Consider the following 12,135-nt stretch of genomic DNA (forward strand, 5'->3'; position numbering starts at 1 on the left):
ATAAAAGCCATCAACATGAACTTCATTTTATACTCATTGAAGGACTTTAAACATAAGAGCTTCCCCTTTTGTTCTGTATTTCCTCTGTCCTTATTTTAATTGTCCTCTACACATCCCCATATTTCCCTAAAAAAGGTCTTAATTGAAACTTCATAAGTACTGCTTGCCTTTTCTAGCTGTGATTTCATTTCACTCCCTCCTCATCCTGCTTATCTTTGGTGCCAACACTAAATAATATTTTCATCCCCCCAGCAGTCAGCTAAGAGATCCATAAGCAATCTGAGAATAAATTTTGTTATGAGTTATCACAGAAAGAATGAATTAAATCTGAGTACATAAATGCATAACTAGGCACATGAAGGATTTACAGTTTCAATGAAAACATGACAGTGCAAGAAAAAGAACTGTAAACCAATGTGTTCATGAAAAAGAGACTTGTATAGATGAAGCTAACTTTGGTCTCAAGTTGAAGCTTGAAAGCCTAGGACTTTCACTACAAGACTGTCAGTTGCTAGAAGGTATCATCAGCATGAACTTGAAAACTCAAGGCTGTGGGACAAGATAACAGCACCTGACAGCGTGGATAAACAAGGCTGTATCTCACCCACTTGTATTCAGAGTTCACACTATCACTGGGAGCAATAAAAGCAAACTGACTTATTGGAAGCTGACCATTAGCCATCTTTGTCAGATAAAACACTGATGTTTTCAAAAAGATACAAAAGAACTAGAAATTAAGAAATGATTAAGAAATGAAGCAAAACTGCCGGTATTTTTCCCTAGAAATCAGGATCCTTTCCCAGAGGATACTGCAGTTTTGAAGCTGACTACAGAGCCTTCCTCTATGTAAAATGATTGTGAGAAAAAAGGCAATATAGCTGAAGAAGTCACAAATGGTATTTTTCTGAGATCTTCCAGAACTCTATTACAACCTCCCTTATTAGCAAACAATGTAAACATATAAGATGCACACAAAATGGAATTTATAAAAGAAATACTTATGGTTAGTTATGCTACTTAGCTGCAGCAACCATAACAAGAATCATTACTAATATTGGCAATCCCTAGATTTAGGCAGTTACTATCATACCCTAACAATTCACATAATTAACATTTGCTAAAAATATAATCATACCCTAATAGAAGCCTAAAAATCTCCCATAAGCACAGATGTGCACACACACACACACAAAATGCAAGCATCCCCTGCACAAGCACAAGAGCTGTCCTTTGCAGAAGCGACAGAGGAAGCTTGGGTCCCTCTACTGTTAGCTAGCTAGTTCAATCCTGCACCTACACCTCAGAATCTGCGTCAGTCTGCAAGCCTCTGTAGGGTGCAGGTCAGGAGCTCACAGAATCGGTCCTATTTACAATTTAAATTTCATATACGTCAATTTTAAAAACAAGTGCATTTTGCCACCACACAATGTTTATGGCTGCACTCTGCTTTTCTTGCACTTCTGCTTGCACTTCTGCAAGGCAGAAGAAAACTTTTGACAGGCAGATACGCCATTACAAAACAAACTTGGTAAAGAAACCCTTGAATTTACAAAAAATTCCAGAGTCCAAACAGGTTTGTTATCTCAGACTGTTCTCCAGAAAAGCTTTAATTAAAGATAAAAAATTATATGCTCAGTACTTTTGAGATATCTTTGAAAATATTTACCTCACATCAGTGTTCTGCTGCACTGAAGTAATTCTTACTCTAAGAGTACCGAAATTATATGCTTCTTACTGCCATTTATTAAAACTCTTTCACTCCATCCAGCCAGAGATTTATGGTTTTTTCTTCGTGAAGTTTTACTGATTGCTTAAGCATATACATTATGTTAGAAATCATGGTTACAAAGTACGATAGATCAGCTTTCTATTGGAAGTACCAGAGTGACAAAAATCTACATTTTAACAATGAGGATTATAAGAATACTGAAGAAAAAAAGGATGAAAAGTTAAACTTGCAAAAAAAAAAAAGAAAATAAGGATACCAGACATGAGAGGCAATCAGCCACGAAATGGTGTATGTGGCACAGGACCGTTCCCATTTATGATAGGCTCTACAGAGGATGTGACTTTCTACATTAACATTTTCCTGGGAAGACACTTCAGCACTGGGAAACACAGCTTCAATAGCCACATGTGCAGCTTGACACAGTAGTAGACCCATTTAAATATTCCATGCCATGATTGCAAACTCTCACCAAGGATAAAACAATCAATCCAAACCAAAGTATCTTCTTCTGAAATCTACTACTTGAAACCGATCCTTTCATTTACACACTAATTTTGAAATCTTTGTATTTTGTAAACTCATCAGTGTGTTTACTGATGAGAACTAACATATTTATAAACTGTATGTAATTTTCTATATAACATCGTAGAAGACTTAAAAACCAAAATTTCCTCAAACACCATTAAGATCACCAAAGGACTTTGCTCATTATGGCAAATTGTACCTAGAGGCAACTGCTCATTGGTGACCACTTTTCCCCCTGCCCCCCACCCTGCCACTCCTGAATATGCCTTTGTGAATTCCTGGAAATATGGACAGTAATCTAAGTCACATGACAGGAACTAGAGCTAAGATAAAGGTGGTAATATTGTCTGATTATCTCAGACTAGGAAGAGGTAATCAAGCTGGGGGAGCACTGATAATGAACACAAAGAATCCATAAGGAAAGCCAGCTCAGCAACTGTGCTGACAATCAGCTCAGTTGACCGGGTCCAGCTCTGAAGGAGGGGGCCATGGCCCACTGACTTCAAAGGAGAGGAAGACTGAGCACGGCACTAATCAGCATTGGAAGCAAGCAAATAATTTAATCAAGAGAAGAGGAGAACTGTGTACCTAATGAACACTGATTCCTATCCATGGATTGTTTGCTAAAGTGTATAAACGCGGAGAAGTTTTGAGTGACCTCAGATTCCCACTACTGAGAACACCAGAAGAGGACCAGTGGGATGATGTCTGGAACAATGGGTGGTGAAACCTTTTTACTTACTCTTTACTCTTTTTCACTCATCTCCTTTCTTTTTCTATTCCTTTCTATCTCTCTCTACCTCCCATTTACTGTTAAATGAAATCCATACTATTGCCTTCAGCATATGGTCTCATTTGCACCTTAATTTGGATAGAGGCATTTCTCCAACAATTGGATCTTAACAAACGTAACTAAAATAATGTAGGAATTGGTTAAGCATGTTTTAACAAGAAAAAGATCTGAAAGTAGTTTTCTTTCCTAGCCATCAAAAATTCTGAAAATCTGTACAGTGCTTTATTCTTGAAAATAACATCTAAAGATTAAAGTCTGGGGAGACTGTAGATGACATTATAGTGAAAATGCTCATATACACTGTGCTTGTGCATCATCATTTCAATTACCAAAACAATGAGATTTGGAACTTGTAAAGCCACTTTAGGGATCTGGACAGCTAAGAATATTTATAAGTTATTAGAAAACAAGTATTCAATATTAAGACATCAAGACTCTCAGCTTTAGAGATGCATTTTACAAGAATAAGTTTTCAAAAGGTCACAATACTAGTTTAAGTCTTAAAGCAAAACAAAAATCCTTCCCAAAGAAGAAAGAATATACGCATACTATACTGAAAGGATTCATATTTCCCAGACTCATTACAATTTCAAGATGGTTCTCATGTATAATTGAGAGTGACACCCTTTAAGTATCTATCTTAAGTCTTGAATTCACAGTGAGAAACCTACCCAAAGTAGGAATAACTGCTTGAGTAGTTACTACTTCTATGATTAGTTAGTATGTTTGCTCTTGCTTACCACAGTGCAGGAAATGCATGATGCGAAAATTTCTTTCAAAGGCATAGTTACCATTAGTCATTCTACTAAATTTGAGAGCAAACCAAAACTGGGTTAGTAATTTTATGACTTTTCTTTCCAGCCTTCCACCAAAAGTTGCGACTGCCTATGGCCTTTAATTCTGAGGTGCTTTAAATGGTTTAAAGAAGTTTAAATGGTTTATTACTGTACAGTTGATAAGAATATGTAACAGTTTGTGTTAGATTTACAGACAAAATATTTATCTACTAAAGACTAATATTTTAAATAGCAGTAATCAACTCTTTACTCATAGAAAAATATTTGTCTTACAACAAATAATAAACACATTTAAAACATTCCTAACTGTAAAGTTAACTCAAAATGCCATTAGTTTAAAGTTAGAAAATACTGACATGGTAGGTTTTGCCATTTAGAAGATTCAAATGTTTAGTTTTCCTTTAATCCCACTGAGTAAATTTCACTGTGTTTTTTCTCACTTCAAATCTATTATTACATCACAAAACAGGAAGAAGGCCAATGAAAACCCATCATGTTTTGATTTTGTATAGAAAAAAATCTGATATGTTGGAATTAGAAAAAAACTACATGTAGGAAGGGGTTGGTCATAAATCTTTGCTTGCCTGATACCTGACTCTACACAGTTCCACAGTAAACCTGTATTAGAAGACAACATAAAAAAAATATTTCTAAAAGCAAGTCAAATTTTACCAAAAAAAAGTAGTGTAATTATTTTTAGACACTCACTTGCTTCTGTAGACATTGCTCTCGCCTTCTTTGTTTTCTCCTCAGGCTTTTCGACTTGCTTCTTTCTCTCTTACTCAGCTTTTGGTTGAAGGAAATACTCTTAGGGTGCACAAGACCACCAGGTGTGATGTACTGTTTGTCTTCTACAGCCCTTGTAGGTGAGGAAAGATTAATCACAAACGGTGACTCATCAGCAATGACACTCCCAGAAGATTGTCCAGTAACTTCAAAATCACACTCACTTTCTGTTTCTCTCTGTGGCAATTCAGTAATGGAAGTAACTAGAAATTGATTATGTAATATGTCAGGACAGGAACGATACAGATCCTGAAAAGAACTACCATCTTTCCCATTGGACTCTAGTTGCAAGCTCCCTTGTATGTAAGCAGGTGGATTTTCATTTTGGCCACAGTAAAGTGCTCCCATGCTGCAAGTTTCATGTAACACAGGTGACAAAACAAGTCTTTCTCTGATATTTAAGTCCAAGCTACATGATCTTCTGTGAAAAGGATTTACAGTGCATGAATCTTTTATAGGATAGGAAGAAGGGAGATTTCTTTTTTCATTTAATGCCTTTAAGGGAAGTTTTTTACTTCCTGTCTCATATCTGGGAGTTCTTACTTCTAGACAAAGTGCTTCTGTTAATCGTCCAGCACCATTATAACTTCCAGCTGTGCAGGAAAGTCCATGATTTTTGATTTCTAATGTTTCAGTTACCACTTCATGGCACGTATCCTTGTTAAAACCAGACTGAATTTTGAGAAGCAAATGTTTTTCTGATGATTTTGACAATTTAACAGAGAAAGGTGGCTGATGTTCTGTCCAAGTTTTGCAGAAATGTCTATTTACTAACAGGCCACAGGAACATTCTTTGTTGCAAACAAAGTTAAAGCCCCCTAAGCAGGCCTCACAGAATGGACAGTGCAGTTTTCCAATTGTCCATTGTGCCTATTGACAAAAAGAGAAAAAACACATAACATGTTCACTGAAAATAAATGAGCAGGAAATAATTACTGGAGTTATTTTCTCCTTTAGTAGGAGGATTTTCTTTTTGTTTCTCAAATACAATAGAAGACACTTCACAGCAGAAAAAAAATCCACCATAAATAATGTTCTGGTCAAAGCTCTGCTTGCTAGAGTAATAACTAATTCTAAAAAAACTAAAACACACACATTGTAAAATGTAGGTGCTCTGAAATATGTTTAAAATTTGTCCACAGATAGAATAATGCTGCAATACTAATGAAAACATTAGATATTTAAAGCAGAGAAGTCAATTTCCCATGTTAATCTGGAATTGGCAAGAACAGCTTCTCAGTTGAGTGTTCTGAGAGCTAATACATTTCTTGCATACTAAGTACTAAGTGGAAAGAGATTTTTTACTAAAAGAATTTTTACTTTGATTACTCCACAAAAGCTTAAAATGGTATTTGTATTTTGGTGAATGTAGCATTACAACATAATCTCTGTGCAGATACCTTGACAAATCCTTAATATATATATAAGGAAACAGTTAGTTTCATTATTTAGAATTCTATTAATTTCTTTTCAATCCTGAAGGCACTTTTTCAAAAGGAAATACATATTAAAGATCTATAAATGCCTACATAACAGTACAACTATTAACCCTCCTATATATTTAGACAACTATTAGTATTTTCAGCAATTATATTCATCTATCAGCAGCACTGTTGAGGAGTAAAGTTATCCAAGTGTTTTTAGGATCAAAGCCCAGATAAGAGACAACATTATCAACTCCAGTCACACTTTACTCACTTGAGTGTCTAAAGAACCATTAATACAGAAGCTGCCCAACATTTCTAGTTTAAGCATTGCTTTCAGTTGCAAATGTTCTTCAGGCAGTTTGGAAAAATATGTCCATAACTGATGCTTGTCCTATTAAAAGCTACAAAAAATGTCAGAAAAACCAATTTAACAGTTTCAGAAAAAAACTAAAGCAACTTGTGTGGAAAAAATTGTTTTTCACACACAATGTTGGAAGTTCTAGAAATACTTATTTGAGAAACTTTCTTCTGCCTCATGGGTTAAAACCTCAAAATTACACAAAATATCAAATATATATCTTTCATCACACCTATGAGAACCTATTTAAAACTGGACAGGTTTTTAACTTGGAGAAAAAAAAATACATATAACCAAAGGCTGTCAAATTCTTGAGAATTCTGTAAACATGCACAATTACCCTCAGTTTATAAGGCTGACTAATGTGTACACAAGCCATTCCCAAAGAAGAACAAAGCTTGTTCAGAGATTTAAGTCTCCCACACTCCATTTCCCAGATGTCAAGGGGTAGACACTGAAATTAAGGGAAAAGCATTTTCTAGCGACTTTATTGGGTCTCTCTGGCATGGAATAGCATCCTGAATCTTCAAATGGAGAGGTGGAGTGATTCACGAAAATTAAGAAGGCTAGAAGCCAGGAGCAAATGGACATGCAAGGCATAGAATGTAGGAAAAAGAACATCTCTATGTCCCATGTACACAGAGACTGGGAGATGAGGTGCAGTATGAAGGAGCCTGGGACAGATTTAGCATGAGTTTGGCAATGGAGTGTGGAAGCACTGACTCAGTAAAAGTAACAGCCTACTTGTGGAGGAGGTGGTAGGGGGAAAATCAGCAAGATCTGAAAGGGAGCTGAGGGTACAGATTTAGTGATGGACTGCAAAAAGAGGAAAAATGGAAATGGTTAGGAAAAGAAACTAAAACAAGTGATAAGTGATGGGTAAAAGAAAATCCAGGTCAATAAAGGTCACTAACAGCATATTTGTAATTACTGAAGATTATCTATGCACTAATATGTACATGAAATCCAAGGAGATTGGTTAAGAAGAGGGACAGATGGCAAAAAAGAACCGGATGGGAAGCAGTGGGTTTTTACAGCCTGCAAATAGACTTTGCACTTATGTAAAATGATTTAGCCTTTGATTCAGGAGTCTTACAGGAGAAAATAACACATGATCACAAAATTATTCAGAGCCCAGGAAGATCTGGAGATAAGTCAGAACTGTTTAACAACCCCCGCCCCCCTGCATTTATCCATAAAAACACAGGATCTAGCCAGAGGAAACAAAGTGAATGAGGCAAGAGTTCTGAGGACATTAAATGACACAATGAATACATAGATGTCAAAGGTGTACACAAAAAATTGCATTGTCTGCCTTCTTCAGCAGAGGAGAACTGCTCCTCTGCAGCCTTAAGCAAACATGTCAAGCAGTCTATGGGTTTTGCATTTTCTCGGGCCCCAGATGGATCCTCCAGATTTTCAAATGCAGGAGCCAAAAGTGCAAAAGAATAATTTAAGAGCTAAAGGTGAAAGAGTAATATTACTATTGAACTGAATCCAATTATACTGAAGAAGTTTATAGTTTATAGTTTATAGTTTATAGTTTATAGTTTATAGTTTATAGTTTATAGTTTATAGTTTATAGTTTATAGTTTAGTTTATAGTTTATAGTTTATAGTTTAAGAAGCAAAAAAATCCCTGTAAAAAACTGCCTCCTTATTGTTAATAATAATTCATGATTAGGTGATATTGTAAAATAAGGAAATAACTCATAAGCTGTAATTTTCAAACATACCTCCAAGATTAGTGTTTCTGAACACAACTATTCTGTTATATTCACTGTAGTAGAAGAGATCACTAATTTTAAAAAGTTTAATTAATGTTTAACAAAAAAAAACCCACATAGAGCAATACAATAAAGGAAGACTAAGTTTTTTTAAATTTTTGAATGCTTAGTTCTATAGTCATAACAATTTTTTCTCTTTGTGCATCATTTTCAGTATGGTTATGCTTAAGGTAGGAATTACTTAAAATACAGTAAAATTTTACACTGAAGTGTAAGGAGAAAGGAATGCAAATATAATTTACTTATCAAAATCAAAAATTCATAAAAGAATATCTGTGTGGCAAAAAAGCACTTCTTCTGCTTATTAGTATCTATGCCACAACATAAACTTCTAGATCTAAAACAACTTAAAGAAAATACTAACTGAAGCAGTCAGTATCACTGGAAATTTAAGAGATGGTTTATAATTTCAAATGGGCAGTTAAAACTCAAAAGCAGTGACACTGGCTTGTCATCAGACCTTTGAATTTGCAGGAGGGTACCTACTTTCTACTCATATGAGACATAACAGCACATTAAGTACAAAAGACTTAAGTATAAAACACATCATATTCCAAAAACTGATCTTTTAACAAATCTTCAGTCCACTTTTATGAGGAAACATTTTTCTTGCACTTCTGCATATATTAAAAACAAACCAAAATGAGACAACATTTCAAAGAGGAAAAGAAATCTGCAAATGGTAAAGACAGTTCCTGTAAAGAATTCCCTCAATTATAAGGTCTCTGTAACATTCATGGGCCTTGCCAGAAAGGTGTCCTTAAAATTTGTCCTCCTTAATTATTTTATGTTGAATAATAAAAATGCAAGAAAAAAAAAATCTACCTTTTCAATGACACATTTCACCCACTCTGGAATGGTTTCTATGCTCACATGCCATACATTGCAAGAATTCTGAGCAGCAGCTGAAGATTGTGATATCTGTTAATAAAACAATTGTATTCATACTCAAAATTAATGTAAGCTTTTTTTCCCTTTTGAATATAGCCAGAAGGCAGCTTCCCAGAATCAGTAAACATTAACAAATTATAAACCTCAAATATGATATGCTCCTTTAAGCTAAAAATCAGGTAGATACTGACAGTAATTCTCTATTTTTGAATCTAAGAACATTGGGCAAACTTCACTGTGGAAATGTAGGTGTCTGGAGGTGGTTTTGTCTTGTTTAAAAGCACAGTTAGTATGCAGTTGCAGGCCTTCAAAGAATATCTGGAAATTGATTTTAGAGCCACTGACAGCTGGCATAATTCTTCAGTAAAGACGGAAAAATATAAGTTATAGTTTACATTAAGCCTATGATCAGCAATGCAAAAGTGCAATAAGAAGAATTAATTTTCTAATACTTCTTAGAATAACTAACAGAGTAACCAGGTAATCTTAGAAACTTCAGTTTTTATTGCAATAATGCAATACACTGAAGAGAAAAAAAATCTACAACTCTGTAGCATTTCACTAATTGATACTAAAATAAAAGCAATTAACTACCTAAAGTAGAGTTACAGGGATGGATAAAATGATAAAGAAACTCTGGTGAGAAAGTCCTAAAATCAATTGTTAAAATTTATGAATATATAAAGTTGTGGGTGCCTATGTTATTGAAGTTATTGGAATAAAAATTTCATTCTGCTGAAAATTAAAAGTGGGGCTATAGACAGAAGAGAGAAACTTTTAAAAATTCTCCAAGTATTGACAGAAAACAGATAGATCCATTTATTATGCCTATGCTGGCTTTCTGTCCTATCTCTGGAGACCACCTGCACTTCAATATGGATATAATTATTAGTGTTTATACTTGTTTGTGACTTCAACATCTGTTTTAAAATTTGTTCTATATTTTTTTCTTTCATAATTCAGCTATGTCTTTGTCTGAAGGCCTAAAATTCATCTGTTGAAACAGGCTGAAAATATTAATCTTCTCATCATAGTGCTGTCTTTGCCTCCCAGCCTCTTTAGATACAGTGTTAAATTACACTTATTTATTTGCTATCTACATAACTGGAGAAGAAGCTACTTCAGTCATGTGTGCAGTGATGGGGGGATCACCACTCACAGCTAAAGCTCTACCATGGGGAGCTTGGACAAAGATACCTCTTTCTTTTCACTACATTTTTTCCATGGAAGGAGTTGGAATTTCCACATTCCCCTGCCTAAAACTCTCTTCAAACCACGCATGAAAGAATCATCAAATATAAAGCACAAAAATTATTCCAGAACTTCAAGCTCTGTAAACAAAGTGATTAAAATGAGGTTTATTGATAATACTATCATGATCTTTAAAAGTAAGTCTGTTTCTATATCTGTTAGCTGTGCCCCTCTCAAAAGAGAATGTTGTTCCATTACAAATGCCTTAATAAAAAACATCACCACCCTTTCCTCTATTTGCTTTTAAACTTGATTTAAGAGGCCGTAAGCCTTTTTGGCACATTTAGAATTACCCTAGCTCTTTATGATTGGTAGCTGCCATTATAAAGCAGTAGGAAATACTCTGTCATGGCTTTATTCTGTGTAATTATCCTTCTGTTTATTTTAACACAATATAATTTACTGAGCAGGCCATATCCCTGCTCAGGGCAGACTAATCTCCTGAACTATTTTTTTTTGCACCGTCAAAGACAGATAGAGATACTATAAAAGAATGGTCTTCTAAAATATGGTTTAGGCCCTGCTACTCTAGCTGAGGTAGCAGTAGCTAGTAAGTTCCCATAAGAAAGAATCAGAGGAATGAAAAATCAGTTAGCACAACTATCTATTCTGGAAAGGAAAATAAGTATGCACCTGTATAAACAATAGATCTGTCCCATGAGAATCTATGAAGGAAAAATGTAAACACCTGAGGTACACACAAAAATAGCTTTTAACCAATGAATAATTAGGTGGCAAGAATACTACTAGTCAAACAGAGTGGCACACAAGGTCTGTGTCTGTGAAAATTGTATAAAATGAGTTATGTCAATACAGAATTGGCTTTTCCTGCATGAAGAAACTGAGCCCCATCTGCATATTATTGCAACAGTCCATAGACTATGGTCAATATTTAAAAAAGGGAGAGTAAAATTTTCTGGTGCAGGGATATTTTACAGACAGTTAACTACCACAGTGGAAATTAGAATCAGCCTTTAAAATACACCTTAGACACCAAGAGTTGTCCATCAAGAGATATTAAAACAAAAAAAAATTACTTCTATAAAACCACCATCAAAACCAAACCCCATTTTTATATTAGAAATTTAATGGTCCATACAGCCTATTGTCAAGTGCCCATGAACACCAGCCTGCATGTTGCAGAACATCAAGGTGATCACTGCCCACTTGGCCTCACTAAAATTACTTCCGACACCACTCTCAATAGAACTGTTTGTCCTTTACTACTCACATCCACAAGAGATTAATTACAAAGGGAGGCTAAGTCTAATACTTCTTCATTTAAAATAGATGGCACCAGAAGAACTTACAAACTCCCTCAGAAGAAGTTATACTTACTTTGGGTGTTTTTTTCCCATTACATTTTGCAAGAAAAACAGAATTTGCTATATATTTCCTACATCTCCAGCAACGAAGAACACCAGCCTCTTGGCTGTTCATTATATCAGCTTGGGATTTTGTAGCTCTGTATGTTGACCTGTAAAGACCAGAAAACAAAGAATTTGGTCACCTGTTGGAACACCACTTTTCTCTTGAGACCTTAAAGTCCATAAAATTCTCACCACTGTAGAGGAAATTAATACTTTACTTACAAACATTCTCTGATCTTGTATAGTATAGCATCCAGATGTTTTAAATAGGAAGGTGAAACAGATAGTTTTATTTCCAGGTTTCATATAGAACTAGAAAGCAACAACAACAAAACAACTAAAACCAAAATAAAATAAAACTAAACTCACCAATCAACCAAAGAAAAAACTTGTCCAATATTTGGAAAAAATATAAAAGAGCT

At 34.9% G+C, this 12,135-nt stretch overlaps 1 protein-coding gene across 1 annotated transcript in view; it reads right to left on the bottom strand.

Moving 5' to 3' along the window:
* The window catches only part of RNF180 (ring finger protein 180), a 60,367-nt gene extending 48,569 nt beyond the window's left edge, over positions 1–11,798 (bottom strand). Inside the window, exons 1-3 of the mRNA XM_062513679.1 lie at positions 11,682–11,798; positions 9,027–9,122; positions 4,553–5,500 (exon numbers count right to left, since the gene is read on the bottom strand). Coding sequence (XP_062369663.1) covers positions 4,553–5,500; positions 9,027–9,122; positions 11,682–11,783 — 1,146 coding nt within the window. The 5' untranslated portion in view covers positions 11,784–11,798. The remainder of the gene's footprint in view (positions 1–4,552; positions 5,501–9,026; positions 9,123–11,681) is intronic.
* Between the last annotated feature and the right edge of the window lie 337 nt (positions 11,799–12,135).

The sequence above is a fragment of the Cinclus cinclus genome, chromosome Z (assembly GCF_963662255.1).
Source record: "Cinclus cinclus chromosome Z, bCinCin1.1, whole genome shotgun sequence".
In the NCBI taxonomy this organism is placed as follows: domain Eukaryota; kingdom Metazoa; phylum Chordata; class Aves; order Passeriformes; family Cinclidae; genus Cinclus; species Cinclus cinclus.